The sequence below is a fragment of the Dermacentor andersoni genome, chromosome 3 (genome assembly GCF_023375885.2).
Source record: "Dermacentor andersoni chromosome 3, qqDerAnde1_hic_scaffold, whole genome shotgun sequence".
Classification (NCBI taxonomy): Eukaryota; Metazoa; Arthropoda; class Arachnida; order Ixodida; family Ixodidae; genus Dermacentor; species Dermacentor andersoni.
In genome coordinates this window covers 148735485-148757419 of record NC_092816.1, presented here as the reverse complement: position 1 = coordinate 148757419, position 21935 = coordinate 148735485, and the positions used below count along the sequence as shown (strand labels likewise).

Genomic DNA, 21935 nt, shown 5'->3' with positions numbered 1-21935 from the left:
AGCATATACAGTGCTAAAAAGCGGGCACGTCCTGTGCTACCGGGGCTTAGCGGAAAGAAGAGAACTAGGAGTCGGATTCCTGATTAATAAGAATATAGCTGGTAACATACAGGAACTCTATAGCATTAACGAGAGGGTGGCAGGTCTTGTTCTGAAACTTAATAAGAGGTACAAAATGAAGATTGTACAGGTCTACGGCCCTACATCCAGTGATGATGACCAGGAAGTCGAAAGCTTCTATGAAGACGTGGAATCGGCGATGGGTAGAGTGAAAACTAAATACACTATAATAATGGGCGACTTTAATGCCAAGGTAGGCAAGAAGCAGGCTGGAGACAAGGCAGTGGGGGAATATGGCATTGGCACTAGGAATAGCAGGGGGGAGCTACTACTACAGTTTGCGGAACAGAATAATATGAGGGTAATGAATACTTTCTTCCGCAAGCGGGATAGCCGAAAGTGGACGTGGAGGAGCCCGAACGGCGAGAATAGAAATGAAATAGACCTCATAGTCTGCGCTAGCCCTGGTATCATACAAGATGTGGATGTGCTCGGCAAGGTGCGCTGCAGTGACCACAGGATGGTAAGAACTCGAATTAGCCTAGACCTGAGGAGGGAACGGAAGAAACTGGTACATAAGAAGCCGATCAATGAGTTAGCGGTAAGAGGGAAAATAAAGGAATTCCAGATCAAGCTACAGAACAGGTATTCGGCTTTAACTCAGGAAGAGGACCTTAGTGTTGAAGCAATGAACGACAATCTTATGGGCATCATTAAGGAGTGTGCAATGGAAGTCGGTGGTAACTCCGCTAGGCAGGATACCAGTAAACTATCGCAGGAGACGAAAGATCTGATCAAGAAACGCCAATGTATGAAAGCCTCTAACCCTACAGCTAGAATAGATCTGGCAGAACTTTCGAAGTTAATCAACAAGCGTGAGACAGCTGACATAAGGAAGTATAATATGGATAGAATTGAACATGCTCTCAGGAACGGCGGAAGCCTAAAAGTAGTGAAGAAGAAACTAGGAATTGGCAAGAATCAGTGTATGCGTTAAGAGACAAAGCCGGCAATATCATTACTAATATGGATGAGATATTTCAAGCGGCTGAGGAGTTCTATAGAGATTTATACAGTACCAGTGGCACCCACGACGATAATGGAAGAGAAAATAGTCTAGAGGAATTCGAAGTCCTAAAGGTAACGCCGTAAGAAGTAAAGAAAGCATTGGGAGATATGCAAAGGGGGAAGGCAGCTGGGGAGGATCAGGTAACAGCAGATTTGTTGAAGGATGGTGGTCAGATTGTTCTAGAGAAACTGGCCACCCTGTATACGCAATGCCTCATGACCTCGAGCGTACCGGAATCTTGGAAGAACGCAAACATAATCCTAATCCATAAGAAAGGGGACGCCAAAGACTTGAAATATTTACTAAGGTAATCGCAAATAGAATCAGGAACACCTTAGACTTCTGTCAAGCAAAGGACCAGGCAGGATTCCGTAAAGGCTACTCAACAATAGATCATATTCACACTATCAATCAGGTGATAGAGAAATGTGCGGAATATAACCAACCCTTATATATAGCTTTCATTGATTACGAGAAAGCGTTTGATTCTGTCGAAACCTCAGCAGTCATGGAGGCATTACGGAATCAGGGTGTAGACGAGCCGTATGTAAAAATACTGAAAGATATCCATAGCGGCTCCACAGCCACCGTAGTCCTCCATAAAGAAAGCAACAAAATCCCAACAAAGAAAGCCGTCAGGTAGGGAGATACGATCTCTGCAATGCTATTCACAGCGTGTTTACAGGAGGTATTCAGAGACCTGGATTGGGAAGAACTGGGGATAAAAATTAATGGAGAGTACCTTAGTAACTTGCGATTCGCTGATGATATTGCCTTGCTTAGTAACTCAGGGGACCAATTGCAATGCATGCTCACTGACCTGGAGAGGCAAAGCAGAAGAGTGGGTCTAAAAATTAATCTGCAGAAAACTAAAGTAATGTTTAACAGTCTCGGAAGAGAACAGCAATTTACAATAGGAAGCGAGGCACTGGAAGTCGTAAGGGAATACATCTACTTAGGGCAGGTAGTGACGGCGGATCCGGATCATGAGACGGAAATAATCAGAAGAATAAGAATGGCCTGGGGTGCGTTTGGTAGGCATTCTCAGATCATGAACAGCAGGTTGCCATTATCCCTCAAGAGAAAAGTGTATAATAGCTGTGTCTTACCAGTACTCACCTACGGGGCAGAAAGCTGGAGGCTTACGAAAAGGGTTCTACTCAAATTGAGGACGACGCAACGAGCTATGGAAAGAAGAATGATAGGTGTAACGTTAAGGGATAAGAAAAGAGATTATTGGGTGAGGGAACAAACGTGAGTAAATGACATCTTAGTTGAAATCAAGAAAAAGAAATGGGCATGGGCAGGACATGTAATGAGGAGGGAAGATAACCGATGGTCATTAAGGGTTACGGACTGGATCCCAAGGGAAGGGAAGCGTAGCAAGGGGCGGCTGAAAGTTAGGTGGGCGGATGAGATAAAGAAGTTTGCAGGGACGGCATGGCCGCAATTAGTACATGACCGGGGTAGTTGGAGCAGTATGGGAGAGGCCTTTGCCCTGCAGTGGGCGTAACCAGGCTGATAATGATGATGATGATGATCTGTCGATGCTTCCGCCAGGCTGAACTCTGTCTTTCTGCAAATAACTTTCTCTTGTCATGCTTCCGTTTATGCCAACATAGGTCCCAGGTGCCCCTGTAGGCAGCAGCGCGAAGAGGTAGCCGCCGTAGCCACGACTTATTTGCGCCGCGCAACCGTGGTGCCGCGGCCGCTTAGGTCGATCGCGTTACCCTGTTCTATTCTCGGGCTACATGCACGCGAGCCGTCTTCTTCACCGGCTCTGAAGGCGATAGGCGCACCGCTGTAGAGCCCCCTTCCTAGTGTGAAGCGCGACAGAAATATTTGTGCAAAAGGCGTGCGTATAGAAAGAATAGAGACTGCAAGCCTATGTACATGAGTGCAATTTCTAGCATCCTTTAAGAAGTCCAGGTAAATTGCGTGTTTCCGCGAAGGTCGTGGCTGAGAGTGCGCGTTGAGGACGTCGTCATGCGTTGTCGACGTCTGGACACCCAGTGCGGTTAAACTCGGCAAGCATAGTTGAGGCGTATTGGCCGGTTCTTTGCGCACTCCGAGAGTTCAGACCATTGAAGGGAACAAGGCCGAAGATGGTGTCGTCTAGCGGCGCGTAATGATGGCAGTGGCGATGAACTGCCATGGCACTGTGCCTTGTTGCGTCACCATTACAGGTACGGGTACAGTTGCGCAGGGAGACTTACTGTGATGACCAGGAAGACCTCGGTCTGGAGATGGCAGTCAGTCTGGCGGCTGCTCGTTTGGTGCATCATTTGCCAAGGCTTTTGTAAGGGGGGTATGGAAAGCAGATGCTGTCGTCATTGCTACTGTCGGGATTAGGCAGTCCGAGAGAGATGTGCCAGGTAGCACGGGCAGCGTACGTTGTGAGCGAGGCGCAGCAACACTGATGCCTTAGTACGAGCTCACAATCTGCCACAGGTTCTCGTAGATACCCGGGCCTGGTAGAAGTCGGAGCTCCGCAAGAAGACCCTATGGCAGCTCGCGACTTGTATGCAGATAGCACAAGTGTTCGTCACCCACCTTGTTGTCGTAGAAATGATTCCCAAACAGAAGAAAGCATATAGTAGAGCTGCTCCTGCAGAACTTCTGTAGGCCATGCATCCGCGGAAGGTGCGAGCACAGAACATCGGAAGGCTCACCTGCTGCTATGCCGATAGCATCAGTGTTGCGGTGGTCGCTGGAGGCATCGCCAAGGTTGTGCGTGTGGCGTCGCCATGTCTTCTAGAGTGAAACTGGCGCCTAGTGATGCCGGTAAGAGAGCTTCTGAATCGGTGATGATTGAGGTGCCCTCAAACGGAAAGCGGATAGCTGGCGGGAACTTCCAAGGAAAGAGAGCGGCGGGCCGTAGGGTAGCCGAAAGCGCCTGCGTTTGGCCCAACGAATTCCCAGGAAAGAGTCGTCGCGCGGCTGCCTTAAAAATGGGAAGCTGGCTCACGTACCGAGTAGAGTTTTGATGCTTGGGTCGGCGCATGCTGACGATCCAAACGGGCGGACGCAGGCGATGTGCGTCGACAACACGCGGTGGTTAAAATGGCGAGAGTTGCTGTGACTGAGTGCTTGAAGTGGCCTAGTGAGCAAGAACAGCATCCCGCAAGTCCCCATAGAAGTCGGGTCGAGTGCCAAGCAACTGCTGGAGGCGTTGGAGAAGCTTCGAACGCTCGCTTCTAGAGAAACGGAAGTAGACGACACGACGTATCCATGGCGCAGAGCCAGTGAAGGCGGAGCTTAGACTCCATCACTCGGCGAACGACTTGAGAATAAAATTTATGGTTATGCAGGAGGGCAACTTGTAATCGTCCGTAGCTCTCTTAATATGACACGCTTCACACAAATTGGGGTGCGAATGATTAACTGCAGGTGTACGCTACGCGTCCAGCAAATTTGTTCGAACCGTTTCAGGGGCCCTTTAAGAGTCATTAACCAGGTTGAGCGCCATGTGCTTACTGCATTGAGGTCAGTTCGTAGGGATTCGCGGTCAGTGTCAGTGGTAACGTTACGGTAAATTACGCAATCATCACCAGAGAGTCGAACTGTTGACCCTACAGAGGCAGGTAAACCATTAAGATAGATTAGAAACAGTGGAGCACCGAGCACGCTTCCTTGAGGTACACCACATGTCACATGAAAAGAAGATGAGTTTCAATTTTTAACAGAGGTGAAGTGAGTTCTTGACAATCATCATCATCATCATCATCATCATCATCATCAGCCTGGTTACGCCCACGGCAGGGCAAAGGCCTCTCCCATTCTTCTCCAACTGCCCCGGTCATGTGCTAATTGTGGCCATGTTTACCCTCCCAACTTTCTAATCTCATCTGCCCACCTAACCTTCTGTCGCCCCCTGCTACGCTTCCCTTCCCTCGGAATCCAGTCCGTAACCCTTAATGACCATCGGTTATCTTCCCTCCTCATTACATGTCCTGCCCATGCCCATTTCTTTTTCTTGATTTCAACTAAGATGTCATTAACGCGCGTTTGTTCCCTCACCCAATCTGCTCTTTTCTTATCCCTTAATGTTATACCTATCATTCTTCTTTCCATAGCCCGTTGCGTCGTCCTCAATTTAAGTAGAACCCTTTTTGTAAGCCTCCAGGTTTCTGCCCCGTACGTGAGTAGTGGTAAGACACAGCTGTTATAAACTTTTCTCTTGAGGGATAATGGCAATCTGCTGTTCATGATCTCAGAATGCCTGCCAAAGGCACCCCAGCCCATTCTTATTCTTCTGATTATTTCACTCTCATGATCCGGATCAGCAGTCACTACCTGTCCTAAATAGATGTATTCCCTTACCACTTCCAGTGCCTCGCTACCTATCGTAAACTGCTGTTCCCTTCCGAGACTGTTAAACATTACTTTAGTTTTCTGCAGATTAATTTTTAGTCCCACCCTTTTGCTCTGCCTCTCCAGGTCAGTGAGCATGCATTGCAGTTGGTCCCCTGAGTTACTAAGCAAGGCAATATCATCAGCGAAGCGCAAGTTACTAAGGTATTCTCCATTTACTCTTATCCCCAATTCTTCCCAATCCAGGTCTCTGAATACCTCCTGTAAACATGCTGTGAATAGCATTGGAGAGATCGTATCTCCCTGCCTGACGCCTTTCTTTATAGGGATTTTGTTGCTTTCTTTATGGAGGACTACAGTGGCTGTGGAGCCGCTATAGATATCTTTCAGTATTTTTACGTACGGCTCGTCTACACCCTGATTCCGCAATGCCTCTATGACTGCTGAGGTTTCGACTGAATCAAACGCTTTCTCATCATCAATGAAAGCTACATATAATGGTTGGTTATATTCCGCACATTTCTCTATCACCTGATTGATAGTGTGAATATGATCTATTGTTGAGTAGCCTTTACGGAATCCTGCCTGGTCCTTTGGTTGACGAAAGTCTAAAGTGTTCCTGATTCTATTTGCAATTACCTTAGTAAATACTTTGTAGGCAACGGACAGTAAGCTGATTGGTCTATAATTTTTCAAGTCTTTGGCGTCCCCTTTCTTATGGATTAGGATTATGTTAGCGTTCTTCCAAGATTCCGGTACGCTCGAGCTCATGAGGCATTGTGTATACAGGGTGGCCAGTTTTTCTAGAACAATCTGCCCACCGTCCTTCAACAAGTCTGCTGTTACCTGATCCTCCCCAGCTGCCTTCCCCCTTTGCATAGCTCCCAAGGCTTTCCTTACTTCTTCCGGCGTTACTTGTGGGATTTCGAATTCCTCTAGACTATTCTCTCTTCCATTATCATCGTGGGTTCCACTCGTACTGTATAAATCTCTATAGAACTCCTCAGCCACCTGAACTATCTCATCCATATTAGTAATGATATTGCCGGCTTTGTCTCTTAACGCATACATCTGATTCTTGCCAATTCCTAGTTTCTTCTTCTCTGCTTTTAGGCTTCCTCCGTTCCTGAGAGCTTGTTCAATTCAATCCATATTATACTTCCTTATGTCAGCTGTCTTACGCTTGTTGATTAACTTCGAAAGTTCTGCCAGTTCTATTCTGGCTCTAGGGTTAGAGACTTTCATACATTGGCGTTTCTTGATCAGATCTTTCGTCTCCTGCGACAGCTTACTGGTATCCTGTCTAACAGAGTTACCGCCGACTTCTATTGCACACTCCTTAATGATGCCCACAAGATTGTCGTTCATTGCTTCAACACTAAGGCCCTCTTCCGGAGTTAAAGCCGAATACCTGTTCTGTAGCTTGATCTGGAATTCCTCTATTTTCCCTCTTACCGCTAACTCATTGATCCGCTTCTTATGTACCAGTTTCTTCCGTTCCCTCCTCAAGTCTAGGCTAATTCGAGTTCTAACCATCCTGTGGTCACTGCAGCGCACCTTACCGAGCACGTCCACATCTTGTATGCTGCCAGGGTTAGCGCAGAGTATGAAGTCTATTTCATTTCTAGTCTCGCCGTTCGGGCTCCTCCACGTCCATTTTCGGCTATCCCGCTTGCGGAAGAAGGTATTCATTATCCGCATATTATTCTGTTCCGCAAACTCTACTAATAACTCTCCCCTGCTATTCCTAGTGCCTATGCCGTATTCCCCCACTGCCTTGTCTCCAGCCTGCTTCTTGCCTACTTTGGCATTGAAATCGCCCATCAGTATAGTGTATTTTGTTTTCACTCTACCCATCGCCGATTCCACGTCTTCATAGAAGCTATCGACTTCCTGGTCATCATGACTGGATGTAGGAGCGTAGACCTGTACAACCTTCATGTTGTACCTCTTATTAAGTTTCAGAACAAGACATGCCACCCTCTCGTTAATGCTATAGAATTCCTGTATGTTACCAGCTATATTCTTATTAATCAGGAATCCGACTCCTAGTTCTCGCCTCTCCGCTAAGCCCCGGTAGCACAGGACGTGCCCGCTTCTGAGCACTGTATATGCTTCTTTTGGCCTCCTAACTTCACTGAGCCCTATTATATCCCATTTACTGTCCTCTAATCCTTCCAATAGCACTGCTAGACTCGCCTCACTAGATAACGTTCTAGCGTTAAACGTTGCCAGGTTCATATTCCAATGGCGGCCTGTCCGGAGCCAGGGATTCTTAGCACCCTCTGCAGCGTCGCAGGCCTGACCGCCGCCGTGGTCAGTTGCTTCGCAGCTGCTGGGGACTGAGGGCCGGGGTTTGATTGTTGTGTTCATATAGGAGGTTGTGGCCAAGTACTGCACCACGGTGGCCAATCCTGCCGGTTCGGGTCACCGGGATCAGGCCACACTCCAGGCCTGTTTATGCAATTTTATCAGCTCGCGGATTTTTTTTTGATTTGGTGGAAAATTGCTCGGCACCGTGATTCGAACCACGGACCTCTTGCACGCGAGGCGGGTGTTCTACCTCTACGTCTTTAATCAAGGCGGGTACATTAGGGTGGATGTTAAGCTATGCCAATTTCAGTAGAAGTCAGTGGTGGGGGACACGATCAAAAAAGTTTGAAAAATCCAGAAATACACCGTCCACCTGATAGCCCGCGTCGAGTGATAAATGTAAGTCATTAACAAAGCCAGCGAGCTGAGTGTCACATGAAAAAGCCTTGCAAAAGCCATGCTATTTGAAAATAATGATATGATCTTCGAGGTAGCTAATTACTTTGCTATGAATGACATGCCCAAGACGTTTGCAAATGGTTCTGGGTAGTGAGATGGAGAAGAAAGCTTACCGGACTTGAATATGAGCAATATGATAAAAAATTGGGCGAGTTGGTACGGTAACAATATGAGCATATGAGTATTACCTTGGCTATCCGCTAGGCCTTGGGAATTAGCTCGATTGATATTGTGATTGATGAAAGTGAAAACAGACAGGATAAGACAGAAGAAATGCTTTGCGATCCACTCTTAAGTATCTTATCGTTAAAGTCAAGGAGATGTGCACTAGTAATTTAAAGGTTGTTCAGCAAAGCTAGGATGCCAGCTTCATTAATAACTAATTTAGGCATGCGAATGTCATTAAATATATTTGGTTCGGGAGATAAGCTAATATATCTTCGTTGGTAAAAACTAATGAGGAGGTTTTGTTCAAAATCTCAGCACATTCAGATTCATCAGTTACGACGCCGTTAGGGTCAGTAAACAAAATGTCGGGATGAAAACTACGGTTTATAGTGCGCCAGAATTTGCGAGTGTTGTTGGTCAACAAAGATACCAAATCATGATTGAAAAACAGACGTCAAGTGGATTTTAGGAGTGACTGGTACTTCTTATCACATTTCTTATACTTTTCCCACGCCGTCAAACGTAAATTTTTTACTACCTGCCCGCAAAATCGCTTTTTCTATTTTTTTCTTACTGTTCATAGACCGCAACATCCGATTAAACCACGGTACGCTGCTACTACATTTGATGGACATGAGAGGTACAAATTAATTGATATGGTTAATAACAGTGTATCTTTAAAAAATCTAAATTCTGCTCAACGGTTCGCATGTAAAACTGATTCCAGAATTCAGCGGAGAAACAATCTAATTCAGTTTTTTTTATCATAGTTGGCTCTGCCATAACATCTGATTTGTTTAATAGTAAATTTCGTTAAAGGAACTTACAATGCGTCCTGTTATTACGTCATGATCCGAAATGCCGTCTAAGTGAATTGTGTCTGTACAAATGTCAGGATTATTTGTTAATATTCGGTTCATTATGTTGGCGGTGCTCGATGTGTGACCCGTGGGATCAGTAATAAGTTGCGATAGTAAGAAATCAAGACACGGTTCTAGAAATATTGGCCTCGAGCTCCACCACTGGAAAAGCTGGCGCCACCGTCGGCGTGACGTTCTATGAGGGATCACGTGGACATAGCGGCCGCGTCGGCTGCTTCGGGAGCGCCGAAGTGAGCTGAAAACGAGAGTTTAAATTCCCTCGTACGCTGCGGTCCTCATTTAGTGGCGAGATTTTCCCACTTCGAGTGTCTCCTTTACAACGCTTGAAAGCACTTCAATAGGTAGTGGCTGCCTTTGAAGGCGCGCAACAGGGTAGGCTACTGCTCGGTGCCGCAGTGCCGGACTTACGCAACGGAGCCCGGTGTCAGCCTTATTCACACGTAGCCGCAGGACAAGAAGCTGCTTGAAGCTTGGCTCGCGAAACATAAAACCGCAAACAGTCGTCGGCTACTACTCGGGTATGCAGCAAGCACAGACGCGAGGAAGATTTCTGCTACGGCGCCGGGTCTGCGATGTTCGGAAAACGCGCACTGAGACGCTCGCCCGAGTCCGCTGCCCGACTAATGTCATGACGGTTTGGTCTATGAACTTGTCGATGCTATAGATACTGGCAAGTTCACTGGAGTGGAAAGGGAGCGGTAAGAAGCACATTAAAAAGAGAATGGGATATGGTCATGTTTGTGTTATGGATTAATGCACTGGTTACAAAAAAAGAAGCAGCGGGAAATCGCACGCTGAGAACACCGATAAACATACAGTGCGGCGCAACTCGAGAAATAATATTGAAACGTCCAAGAATTTAGAAGAAAAAAAAACATGAATCGTCGCGACGGCACATCACAGTCCCCGTAGGCGTCGAAGCCTCTACAATGAAATTATTTTTGAATAGCTCTGATAGCGCCCACGCAACAATGGTTGCTTGTATGCTGTCAAATGCTCATATTCTGCCGCCTAAAGTTCATGGCACGGCGCGAAAACGCGCACGCGGTGAAAGCGAAACAGTACGCGGACAAGCATGCAGACGCGCAGTCGGTCGCTGCGAATCTGTGCGATCGCTGCATTGAGGCTTCATTCTATTACGCTCCATTTAGTTATAAAAACACTATAAGAACATATTTCCCATAGTTTGCTCTCAGCGTTTGCCTACCTTTCACGCAAGAAGCCGGTTCGGAGACTCCATCGCGGCGACCGGGCGCAGTGGCGTTCACTGTACATATTCGGTAAAGAGACATAGCGTCTGTAAACGATTCTGTGCTTTCAGTTTGCCCAACATTATTATTTGGACAGTAAAAAACTTTTCTCGTTTCGAAAGTACTTACAGAAATATCCGGGAGAGCTCGCGCGTGGTGTTTTCAGTGAGCGCTGACCGCAAAACCTACGAGGAGCGCGCCACGTGATCCCTCATACTACGCCAGCGAGGCGCTTCCGATAGATGGCGACTCCGTAACTCCTCGCCGCCAATATGAGCTTAGCTCTCACTCGCTGTGACGGATGGTGTGAAGCATTTTAAACTAGCGAAAGTGAAATCTCCGAATATGAGTAATTTGGGAAATCTGTACATATTGCACACAGAACTCTTGACACTCGGAAGAAAAAGCAATCATTTATATTAGGATCAAGGTAGATAGCAGCATTAATAATATCAATAAAAGAGCACCTTAACGAAACCCATACACATTCGAGGAATAAACTAATCATTACGGGCGCAATCAGCAAATCATCTTTTATTGCCAAGATTACACTACCTCCTCTGCGGTTTGATCTATCACATCAAAAAGTATTAAAACTTGTTTTGCTGACAAAAATTGCGTTCACTGGTATAACATCAGTGAGCCATATTTCAGTTCGTGTTAATAATGATGCGGATTAGTGAACTATGAAGATTAATGAATCGATTATTGAAGCTATTTTGACTCTCTTTGGCACGACACTTCTGATGTTAGTGTAAAGTACCCGCCGTGGTTGCTCAGTGGCTATGGTATTGGGCTGCTGAGCACGAGGTCGCGGGATCGAATCCCGGCCACGGCTGCCGCATTTCGATGTGGGCGAAATGCGAAAACACCCGTGTACTTAGATTTAGGTGCACGTTAGAGAACCCCAGGTGGTCAAAATTTCCGGAGTCCCCCTGTTCGGCGTGCCTCATAATCAGAAATTGGTTTTGCCACGCAAAACCCTGTAATTTAATGTTAGAGTAAAGAAAAAATATTGTTTTATCGGTATTATACATCGAGATTTCAGAAGGATGTGAAGCTGGGGTCCCATCTGAGATAAAAACAGGAGTACGTCATTCGTCTGTGAATCGCTGAGATACACAGATTACGCGTCCAGCCTCACTGTCCCACACATAGGTATCATTATTAATGTGAAGCTTATTAAAGACGAGGCGAATGCGGTCTCCGTCTTTCCTTACGAATTTCGCGTACTTCCACAGGTGAAGGTGCTTCAATCGAACGGCCTTGGAATAAGCACAAGCGATGCTGAAACCTGTGTTCCTGAGCCTGGAGCCATTTCCTATCATAAATTCAAATTCTTCATCATTATAGAAGCTAGCTATGATTGGCCTCGTCTTACTCATCGAAAAGCGACCAAAACGAGGAGCTCTCACGATCGAGGTTACCACGACGCCAAGTTTATTAGAGCAACAATCACGCACGAGCTGCTCCGAAGCCGCCCAAGTCTCTTCGTCTGTATCAGGAACGCAAAAAAAGGAACATTCGACCGTCTAGACGAATTTTCCTGATCGTTGACTTTGTCTTTCATTTTTTTCCTAAATTAGGCGTTAACCGAGACTGTGAAGATCGTGCCAATTCTATTTATGATTCTAATTCAACAACACGTTTTGACATTAGCTCTAGTATTGACGTAAACATACTGGTCGAAGCTCTTTTATTTTATTTCGAGAAAGCATTTGACAAACTTCCTCGTAAACGCCTGTTCCTAAAGTTTTCATGGCTTAAACTTGATTCTGTTGTTTTTAATGGATTTGTGACTTCCTAATCAACCACCACCAATGCGTCCACGCCAATAATCAGCCTTCTGCTTACCGTCCTGTCATCTCAGCTGTGCCTCAGGTGTGCACGGTACAGGGCTTAATGTTATTCATAGTATATATCAAAGATTTACCGAGTAACATTTCTTGTAAGATCAGACTCTTTGGAGATGATTGCGTCCGATATTGTCAAATTAACCTGTCTGGCATTCACTCACTTCAGCCTGATCTTCATCGAATCGAAACCTGTTGCAACAAGTGGCTGATTTATAACTCCTCAGTTTCATTTGCAAGTGCAAGTACCTAGGTGCTCTTTTGTTGTCAGATTTAACGTGGTTGCTTCACATAATTCAGGTTACTAATGAAGGTAACTGCGTTCTTGGTTGTCTACGTCGTAAGCTTTATCCACCACCTCCTTCCTTCAGTCCCCGCTATAAGACATTAATAAGACCTAAACTTGAATAGGCATGTGCTTTCTGGGACCTACACCACAGTAACCACAATAAAATGCAAGAAGCTGTACAGAACCTTGCCGCCCGATTCATTTTCTCGGAGTACATATATCATTGCAATGTCAACGAACTAAAATCTCGTGCAAACCTTGGAAGCCTTTCATCATGCGGCAGAATAGGACGTCTGTGCCTATTAAAGTGTTATCACGCATCACCCTCAAGCCAGCCCATCATCATTCAGATCGTACCAATCACGACAAAGCTGCATACCCACCGTGTGCTGGAACCACTGCGCACCTTTCTTCATTTTTTATCAAACCATCACAAGGTTGGAATGACCTTCCCGCTGACTTTGTGCTCCACTCCAGCAGCAACGACTTCAAGGAAACGATAAAAAAATTGTAGATGATTTAACACATCTGTAAATAGCCCATCCTTCATGAATGCCTTCACTACGGCCTTTGAGGTTTCGTATATAAATAAATAAATAAATAAATAAATGTGATAGCGTCTGCGCCGTCGTAGGCCGGCCTTCACTGCCGCACAAGAACGGCTGCGAAACTATAAGAAACTGCCGCGAAATACTTCGCCGCAAAATGGCTAAAATGGTGAGATGCTGCGCAGAAAGCTCTTGAGCTTATCTATAACCAGCAGTAAAAAAGCGATGATTCACCTGGCATGGTATGCCGTCCAGGGAGCAGGAACAGCTCTTTGGTGCGCACCGCTCAGAACAGTGGCAGCCGCAACGTCCCCGCGACTTCCTGATGGCTCGGCAAGCTTCGCTCTCAGACGAATCTAGGTTTCGCACGCCACTGGCGTGAAGCAGCTGACGGCGACGACGCCATTGCAGGGGCTCCAACTGCTGCCATCCATTCCTTCCTTCATCCCAACCAGTGGTTTTCTGTAATCGAATACACAAAATGTGACATTCGCTTAACTGGCCTGAGTTTGCATCAGGTTGATTCACAACATTCTACAAACAATAGCTGTCAATGTGCCTATACTTGCTTGATTAAAACGTGAGAGCTTGCTAAGTTGGTATGAGGCCATACATAGCCAAGCGCAGATAAATCTGTCGCGCAAGCCAAAATATAAATGACCGCCTTTCCACTACTGTGAAGAGGGGTGCAACCGACGCTCGGGCTGCGCAGCTCTTCGTTAGCATAACGCCTCGGCTTTGCGCTCCCTCGCGGCGAGGTCGGCACGTCGACGACAAGCCCTTTCTCGACCGTCTTCACGGCAGCGTTCATCAAACGCCGCCTGTTCTTCGGCGGAACGTACGACGCGCGGCCCGCTCCCACTGCCATTCCTTCAACGCAGCCTGCTCTTCGGCAGAACGAACCAAACGCGACCTGCCCATCTGATTGCCGGGCCTGAGCTGGCGGGAAACGGCGGGCGCCGAGGCGAGCGAACGCGCGATCACACCCTTTCCCTCCTCCGAAGAAAGAGGACGCTTGTGATTGGCTCGCACCTTGCGCTGTGCCCACTTCGCACGTAATACTCCGCTTTATATGGTACGTATTATGAACCGACACTGGCTGAATCGAGTAACGGTGTGGCCTCGCAACCCGGAGGTCGGTGGTTTGGTTCCGTTGCCCGACAAGCAATTTTTATTTTCGCGTGACTGGAGTTTCTTGTACTGCAACACCCACGCCCACACGAGTGAGGCAATACATACTTCCCTTGAAAACTAAACTGCGAAGCTACTCGGCCTGCTTTTGAATTCGCAAGTATAGGACGACACCTAGTTAGGCGCAGGACAAATTTGCCCGGCCAGCTGCGATATCGACCCCTGTAAGGTCCGCTGCAAACGATCTGTCTTGGTGCACAATAGGGTCCGGAACGGGCCTAGAAAAGTCAGCGTCCTGAGTGTACCCGGCTCGAGCGACTCGATGCCCAGAGGCCACCGCCGCGAAGCTCGTTGTTCAAGTAGAGGGTCGGCTTGACCGACGAATAGCGGTCGTGGAGGCGCGCGCGCGAAACCTGTCCTGCGCGTTCTCAATTTTATTGTGTTTTCACTGGTCGATGTGGAGGGGTCGTTGAACACAAGGAGTAACAGCTCGGACATCACCAATCCAAATATGCGAGCGGAAAGCAAAAGTACTTTGCTGTGGATCATACCGCAGGTCTGTGCGCACACGTCGCCCAAACATGCAACCACTCTCCCATGGCAACCAAGGTCGCGGTCCCTCAATGGTCAAAGGTGGCGTATTCTTGTTGTCCACCGGCACCTGATGCCAGGCGAAGTGTCGCCAAAAGAAATTGGCTCCTACCTAATGACTGCATAAATTCGACATTTGCCTTTCTCTATATAACATGTGGATATTCTAAATAGATACATGTACATAAAGATGTACCACCCCGTCGTTGGTGGCGACGAACGTCCACCAGCTGCTGTAAGCAGCAAGAGGCGAAATAAACCTGTGATATTTGCTCTCTGAAATCTGTTGAGCGGCACGTAACGCTGTTTCTTCATTAAGGCGATTTTAAAGTCTTGCGATGCGCAGCTCCTCCTGTGCAAATCAATCACTGGACCTCAAACGATGTCCTCCCGGTTTCAGCGGAGGACGTCACAAAGCAACCACTGGGAATGTTATGGGTGCAATGGGCTGAAATGCGAGAAATTTCATTCTCTTAGCTGCAGTTCGCTAAATGAACGCAAATGAAGGGGTTAGTTCTGCAGAAAAATCTACATTAATATACACACTGCCTGGACATAGACTGTCTGGACAAATAGACTCGTATGCGGAATTAAAAAAGGGGAAACATTGCGATCGAATTCACTCACTAAATCAGAATTATTCTGGTTCTGCGTGTCCTCACAATTTTTTGGAATTACCAATTCAGCCGTATCTCAAAAGGACTTTACCTTTTCACGAGAATGCTCATTCCAGGTTCACGGTCATTGCCTCCCACCTAAACAACGTCATAGCACGTACATCTTCTCACACGGCGATGTTCGTAAACTGTGGCTCTTCAATGCCACTCTGCCACAATGCCGAAACTGCACAAAATTTCTTGGGTCGACCACAATGCTTACGCAATCCAATGTCGATATCCACGACATGTAAATACACCTGGTGAGCAATGATTACAAACAACGCGCCCGTAAGGGAGCTGAAGCGTTATTAAATTTCAGTTTTCTTCGGCTTTAATGTAAATGCATGAATGAACGAGACCGACGTCGCGATCTGTCGGAACTGACGTCAGCCCCTCCCCACCGCGTTTTCTTTTTGCGCCTTTATTGGCCTACAACAAGCGTCTTCTCATAGTAGAAGTGGCGGTTTCGCTATTGCAGAGGGTAATTTACTAATACAGGTGAAATAATTTGCATATTTAGCGTCACTTTAAGGCCACGGCCACTCTGCGCGACGCAAGTATACTTTCGAGCGCAGGATCGGCGGCAGAATGAACAAAACGCTTGTTACTGACCCATAGACGCACCGTCATGAACTGCTGCTGTAAGACAACCAGAGGTTTCATCCTTAAAACGCAGCAGAGATCCCAAAGTGCAAATCATAAGGCCATGTGAATTGGTGTGCCAGACATTGTTTTTAATGCAATACCTTGCACAATAAATAAATTTGCACGTCACAAGGTATCTTAAAATTCGATCCTCGCTTTGAGAGCCTGAAATGCCAAGTTTGGTAACCTATATTATCAACTTTCTGCATATTTACACTCCTAATAAAAAACACAGGCAGTTCACCCTTCAAGATTCAGCATAAAAAGGCTCTAGTTATGATTGATTAGAAAAGTAAGCGTTTTCTCGCTAAACTTATATCGCATCACCCTTGAAATTTTGGTTAGATATTGTGAATTATTACGATGACGATGAAAAAGGCAGAAAAACTGTGTTTGAGGACACTACGATTTTATTGGGCGAACCTGTGCCCTCAAAAGCAGGCTACACTCAAAGAACAACAATAGCGGCGAACACAGTCGGCGATCGTCGAAAATGTGACCAGCAGTTAAAGTGCGTCGACTTTAATACATATGGCATCGAAGGTTCCACAGTAATCGCTGATGCCCGCCTGTCTTCCCCAAAGTTCTACACCATTCGCGTTACGCATACATGAAATCAGATTACACAATGTTCGGTGACAAGAGACAGTGGATAGAACCATCATAATACATTCGAGAAACTTCCGGCACATGTAAGCGCGTCCTGCGCTGTGCGATGACATTTGTTAGGCGGTGAAATGTGGTCACCAGATGAATGTAATCGAGCACATGCGTCGATACCCCCTCCTAAAAGGCATTGTCGCGATGCCGCAAACAAACGAAAGTGATAAACAGAAACACCTGTAGCAAAGAAAACGAAATAACGAAATTCGTCAGCGTGCGTAAAAGCGCATCAGACGCACCACGTGGACTTCAGACCGTGCGCCGCGCTGCTGCGACTGCTAAGTGCCGTCCTGCCCGACCTCATATTCCTGTGTGCCAATACATCGGATGATCTCATAGGGCCCGAAATAGGGTTCTTTCGGCAGAGCTTTCGTTTCAGCGAAGCGAGTGAAGTAGTCTGTCGCCACGATGATCCACTTGTTTCCAGATGTTGACATCGGAAAGAGTCCCAACAAATTCATCCCGATCTGCTAATACGGTCGGCAAGGTGGCTCCATCGGCTGTAATAATTGCGCTGGCCTTGTTGGCGGTGTGTTACGTCATTGGCAGTCACGGCAAGTCTTGACGTAACGGGCGACGACGGCGATCAGGCGCGGCCAGTCTCTTGTATTCTTGCATGTGTACCACAAAACCCGAGGTGCCCGGCTGTCTGACCGTCGTGCAGGGCCTGCAGGTCTTCTGACCGGAGTTCTGCAGGCACAAAGAGAAGGTTGTTTGCACGGACTGGGGAAAGTTCTACACCAGTACGTCTTTGGTCGGCGTATTCTTCACTTTCAGGCTTCGTCGGTATGGAGGCGTCTCGTCGATACGTCGTCGAGCTAGATCTTGCAGTGTTGTCGTTGGCGGCGGAGGATCTTCGTTAGTTTGACGAACAGCAACAGCACCTCCATCGGTTGCTGCTTTTAGCTTTCGAGATAAGCGCTCGCAGACCGGCCCTGGGGTGGGCCAGTGGTCGGCGTTGCGGCGACAGGTAGCTGACAGAGTGCCTGCTGACGGTGAACAGGATGGCCGTCGAGAACTCTACTGAGTCGCGGTGAGGTATTCGGTGATGTCACGAGGGCGCTGCCCAGCTGTGGACGCGGCGCGTTGACGGCGAACCCTCGCAGTCCCAAGTCGCAGTATTGGCAGCGGCGGTGCACATGGGCGGCTTCTCCGCAATGGTTGCAGAGCGGGTGGTGGACGGGGGTGCGCCAAATCTCTGTCTTCCTCAGTGTACTTCGCTGGCCCACAGGTGGGCAGTTTGGAGGTGGCGACGGTGTCGGCGTCTCAAAAGGAATCGCGGTTTCATGGGGCCCTGGCACCGGCATGCAGGAGAACCTGGCGGTGGGCGACGGTAGCGTAGGTCATCGCTTCCGGCTGACGCCGCGCGGATTCGGGAACTCCAAGTGACTTCTGAATCTCCTCTCGGACGACGTCGGCAATTGATTCTACTTGAGGTTGCGATCACGGTAACATCCCCCGAAGCTCCTCTCGCACGACCGCTCTGCTGGTCTCGCGAGGTCGTCGGTACTCATTGGTTGAACTTCGGCGTACTTCATTGGGATCCTGCGTCCGTTGAACTGCTTTGTAGCCTAAGAAGCAAATTCAACAACTGCCCTGGGAGGGTTGTGCATCAATCTGGCGAAGAGCTCTTGCTTGACTCTGCTCATCAAGAAGCGAATTTTTTTCTCGTATGACATGCCGCGGTAGGCGTGTCTGAGCAGGCGAGTCATCTCTTCCGTGAAGATCGCGATGCTCTCGTTGGGAGGTTGCACTCGGGCTTCTAGCAGAGCTTCGGCCTTTTCCTTCCACACGACACTGGTAAATGTCTGCAAGAAGCCATTACGGAGCAGCCCCATGTTGTCAGGGTCGATTTTCGGTATTCAAACCATGTTCTGGTGACGGCTTCTAAGGCGGAGTATACATGCCACAGTTTGTCGGAGTTACAGCTGTTGAATGTGGCGATTATTTGGTAAATCTCCAGCCAGGTTTCTTGACCTTCAGTCGATGATCCATGGAAGGTTGGTGGGTCCCGACGTTGTTCAAGAAGAATGGGGGACGCTGAGCGGCCATTGTGGTTGTTGACTTGTGCTTGATCCTTCTGGTTTTCTATTCCGGTAGCAGTACTTGCTGTCTATGAGTGGCTCACTGGTGCTTGACGACGTTGGTGTAGTCCTCGCGTTTCGTGCTTGGATCCCAGCTTTGCGCGGGCGTTCGGTACTTGAACGCATTAGCACATCCACCAGATATCACGTGGTAGTGACGGTGAAGAAGGCACCAAAACTGTGATTGACGAAACTAGCGTTTTCTCGGGCGAACGTGTGCCCTCAAAAGCAGACTACATTCAAAGAACGATTGTGGCGAACATAGTAGGCGATCCTCGAAAATCTGATCAGCGGATTAAGCGCGTCGTCTTTTATGCATCGTTCATCCAAGGTTCCGAGTAATCGCTGGTGCCTGCGTATCTGAAAGGAAGTGCTACACCATTCGCGTGGCGCATACAGGAACTCGGATTACACATGGTTCGGCGATAACGGACAGCGGGAAACATTCGAGAAACTTCAGGTACATGCGGGCGCGTCCTACGCTGTGCCATAACATTTGTAAGGCGGTGAACCATGGTCACCTGATAAAGATAAACTAGTACGTTTCGCTATGTAGTATTTTACCGTAGCTGGTACTGCGATTGTTGAAGCATGGTTGGTGTTTGTACTACGCGTACCAATTACGTCAAGCGTGAACGTAATCACTCTACAGCAGAAGATATACTCGAAGTAACAATACACGTTAGCAAAAGGGGTTACTGTTTATAGATCATTCATGTCCGCTGAGCGTACTAAATAAAAGTACCAATAAACCAAACCACTGTTGAAGTTTTGAACATGCGCGTTGCGCTGAGGCTTTCTGTGTATGCTACACCTCTTGGGCGGTCTAAATCGTAAACTCCATAATAGCGCGTTCCAGTAGCCCACAATGGTTACCCTATTAAAATGTGTAACAAACTTCTGTCAACGAATAGAGGAACACTGACGAGAAACGCTAAAAGAGCTGACTGATAATTTATAGTTCAGAAGTATTTTTGTTAACTTTAGGGCAATGGTTGATAATGAAACTAATAAAAGGTCAATGCTTCCTTTTATTTTTTACTTTCGCTCCGAAGTCCCAGTGCCGGTACGTCGCAGTGATGCCATTAGCTCACTTTCAAATATATTTTTTTCGTATTCATGCCGTTGTGGCACGATTAGAAGTCCTCGAAACTTGCTAAGTTCAGTCTTTTGCTGCTTTGGAGTGAAACCCAGTCCTTACTGAAGTATAAACAACCAGGTAAACATGAGCAACCGCCATGAAACATTTTGACGTCAAGTCATCTTAGGGGGGGAACTACAAGGCTCTGTCAATGCCAGTGTAGTCTTTAATGCGAAGCTTTCTATGTCTCGCTCATTCGTCCGTGAGCTCCGAAAACAACAATGCAGGAAAGCCAACTTACACATCTGCGTAGAACACTACATAGTAGCACCGCCGCCGCCGCCGACTGGCCCGCCGGTCAGTGCCTGATAACGGCGAGAAGCGACGAGCTCAGCAACAGTGTAGCGCATGCGCAAAAAGTACACTGGAAGTGCGCGTTGCGTCTACTAGTCATGGCACCACTCCTGCCGCTATTCGCAGCTTTCAGGTACGGTGGAGCCGCCACACAGCAACCGCCGAAAGCAGTCATCCGGTGATAGAACGAATACACGCCTAGTGAAAACATTATGATGATGATGATGATGATGGCCTCATGTTATGGCTATGCGAGCTGTGCTTCGTCATCGTTGTCTTTCGTGACTTCTTGCGCGTGCGGAAAGCGAATTACGAAGGATTTTTTGAACATCGCCGTCGAACTTTGGCGTTTCAAAAATGGGAACAAAGTACAAAAGCGATCGCACGTGCTCTCTACCGCAACGCTCAAACAGCACCACCGTTAAAGACGTCGTAAGCCGTCATAGGGTTCCTTCGGAGAAGCGACGAAAAAAAAAAGGAATAGGCTGTGAAACGGCGCATCGAAAACCCTGTTTTGGGATGCAAAACCCCCGGGTTTACCTCACTCGATCACCCCTTAGAGAGTCTCACCTTCACACACGTGTAACCGGGGTATCTGCGAAACAAGAATGCTCGTATTCTTCTTTTGTAAAATTGCGCCTCTTTACGGTCGCTGCTGAGGCGAACCACTCGCGATCGAGAAATCTACGCCGATCGGTCTCAATTGTAAGCGCCTCGTCTCATCAGTGTCGTACGGGCAGTTACGACCGCGATCAAACCCGATTAATATCTAATTCGTCGATCCCGACTGGCTCGCTTGCGAAAGTTGCAGAAGGGAGCCATTTGGAATATAAATTATATCCCAGTCGGGCTCAAAGGCGATCAAAAGTAAAAAGTGGGTGGCTCAATGTGTCATTGATATTTACTGATATACTGATTATGAGGAGCAAGTTCGTCACCCTCTCGCGGCTTATAAGCATGAGATTATGCACTCAAGTGTGAGCTGCTTCCTGAACTGGAAGTGCAATGGCATGCAATATGATTGTATAGTCGGCAAGCGGCGGCAACCAGCCACCAGAACTACAGAGGCGGTGTTGATTCCGTGCAAGTGATTACCGGATCGACAGCCATCTTGGATATGCTGTGACACCCGCTATAGCTGATGAAATTTGCGAGTTAACTGAGCTGCCCTGCTTATCGGAGAAAGCAAGTTCTCGTGAACACGGGTTCATCTTAGAATCTGGAAAATACGATGCTAATTTATCAATCGAATCACATGTGCATAGCATTGGGTCGCTCAGCATTTCATGGGTTCGTTGCGTGGTCATTGTCTTTGGACTTTAGACTTTGATTCAGTTTGCATTGGGGGAAAGCTTCGCGTTCACCCGTCTTCTTTAAGAAAGGGTGGTCGATTTTCTTACGTTCGGTTTTACTTACGAAGCCCCTTATTTACCCTAGTAATGCGGGTTTGCTGGTATTGCCAAAGGGCCACCTACCAATCAGGTCTAATAGTATTCTTGTTTATCGCGATAACAGTTGTATGA

At 47.4% G+C, this 21935-nt stretch overlaps 1 protein-coding gene across 1 annotated transcript in view; it reads right to left on the bottom strand.

Annotated features, from left to right (window-relative positions):
- The window catches only part of LOC140216562 (cysteine/serine-rich nuclear protein 1-like), a 38515-nt gene extending 16993 nt beyond the window's left edge, over positions 1-21522 (bottom strand). The window contains exons 1-3 of the mRNA XM_072286932.1: positions 21508-21522; positions 20360-20404; positions 13439-13666 (exon numbers count right to left, since the gene is read on the bottom strand). Coding sequence (XP_072143033.1) covers positions 13439-13666; positions 20360-20404; positions 21508-21522 — 288 coding nt within the window. The remainder of the gene's footprint in view (positions 1-13438; positions 13667-20359; positions 20405-21507) is intronic.
- Positions 21523-21935: the final 413 nt, after the last annotated feature.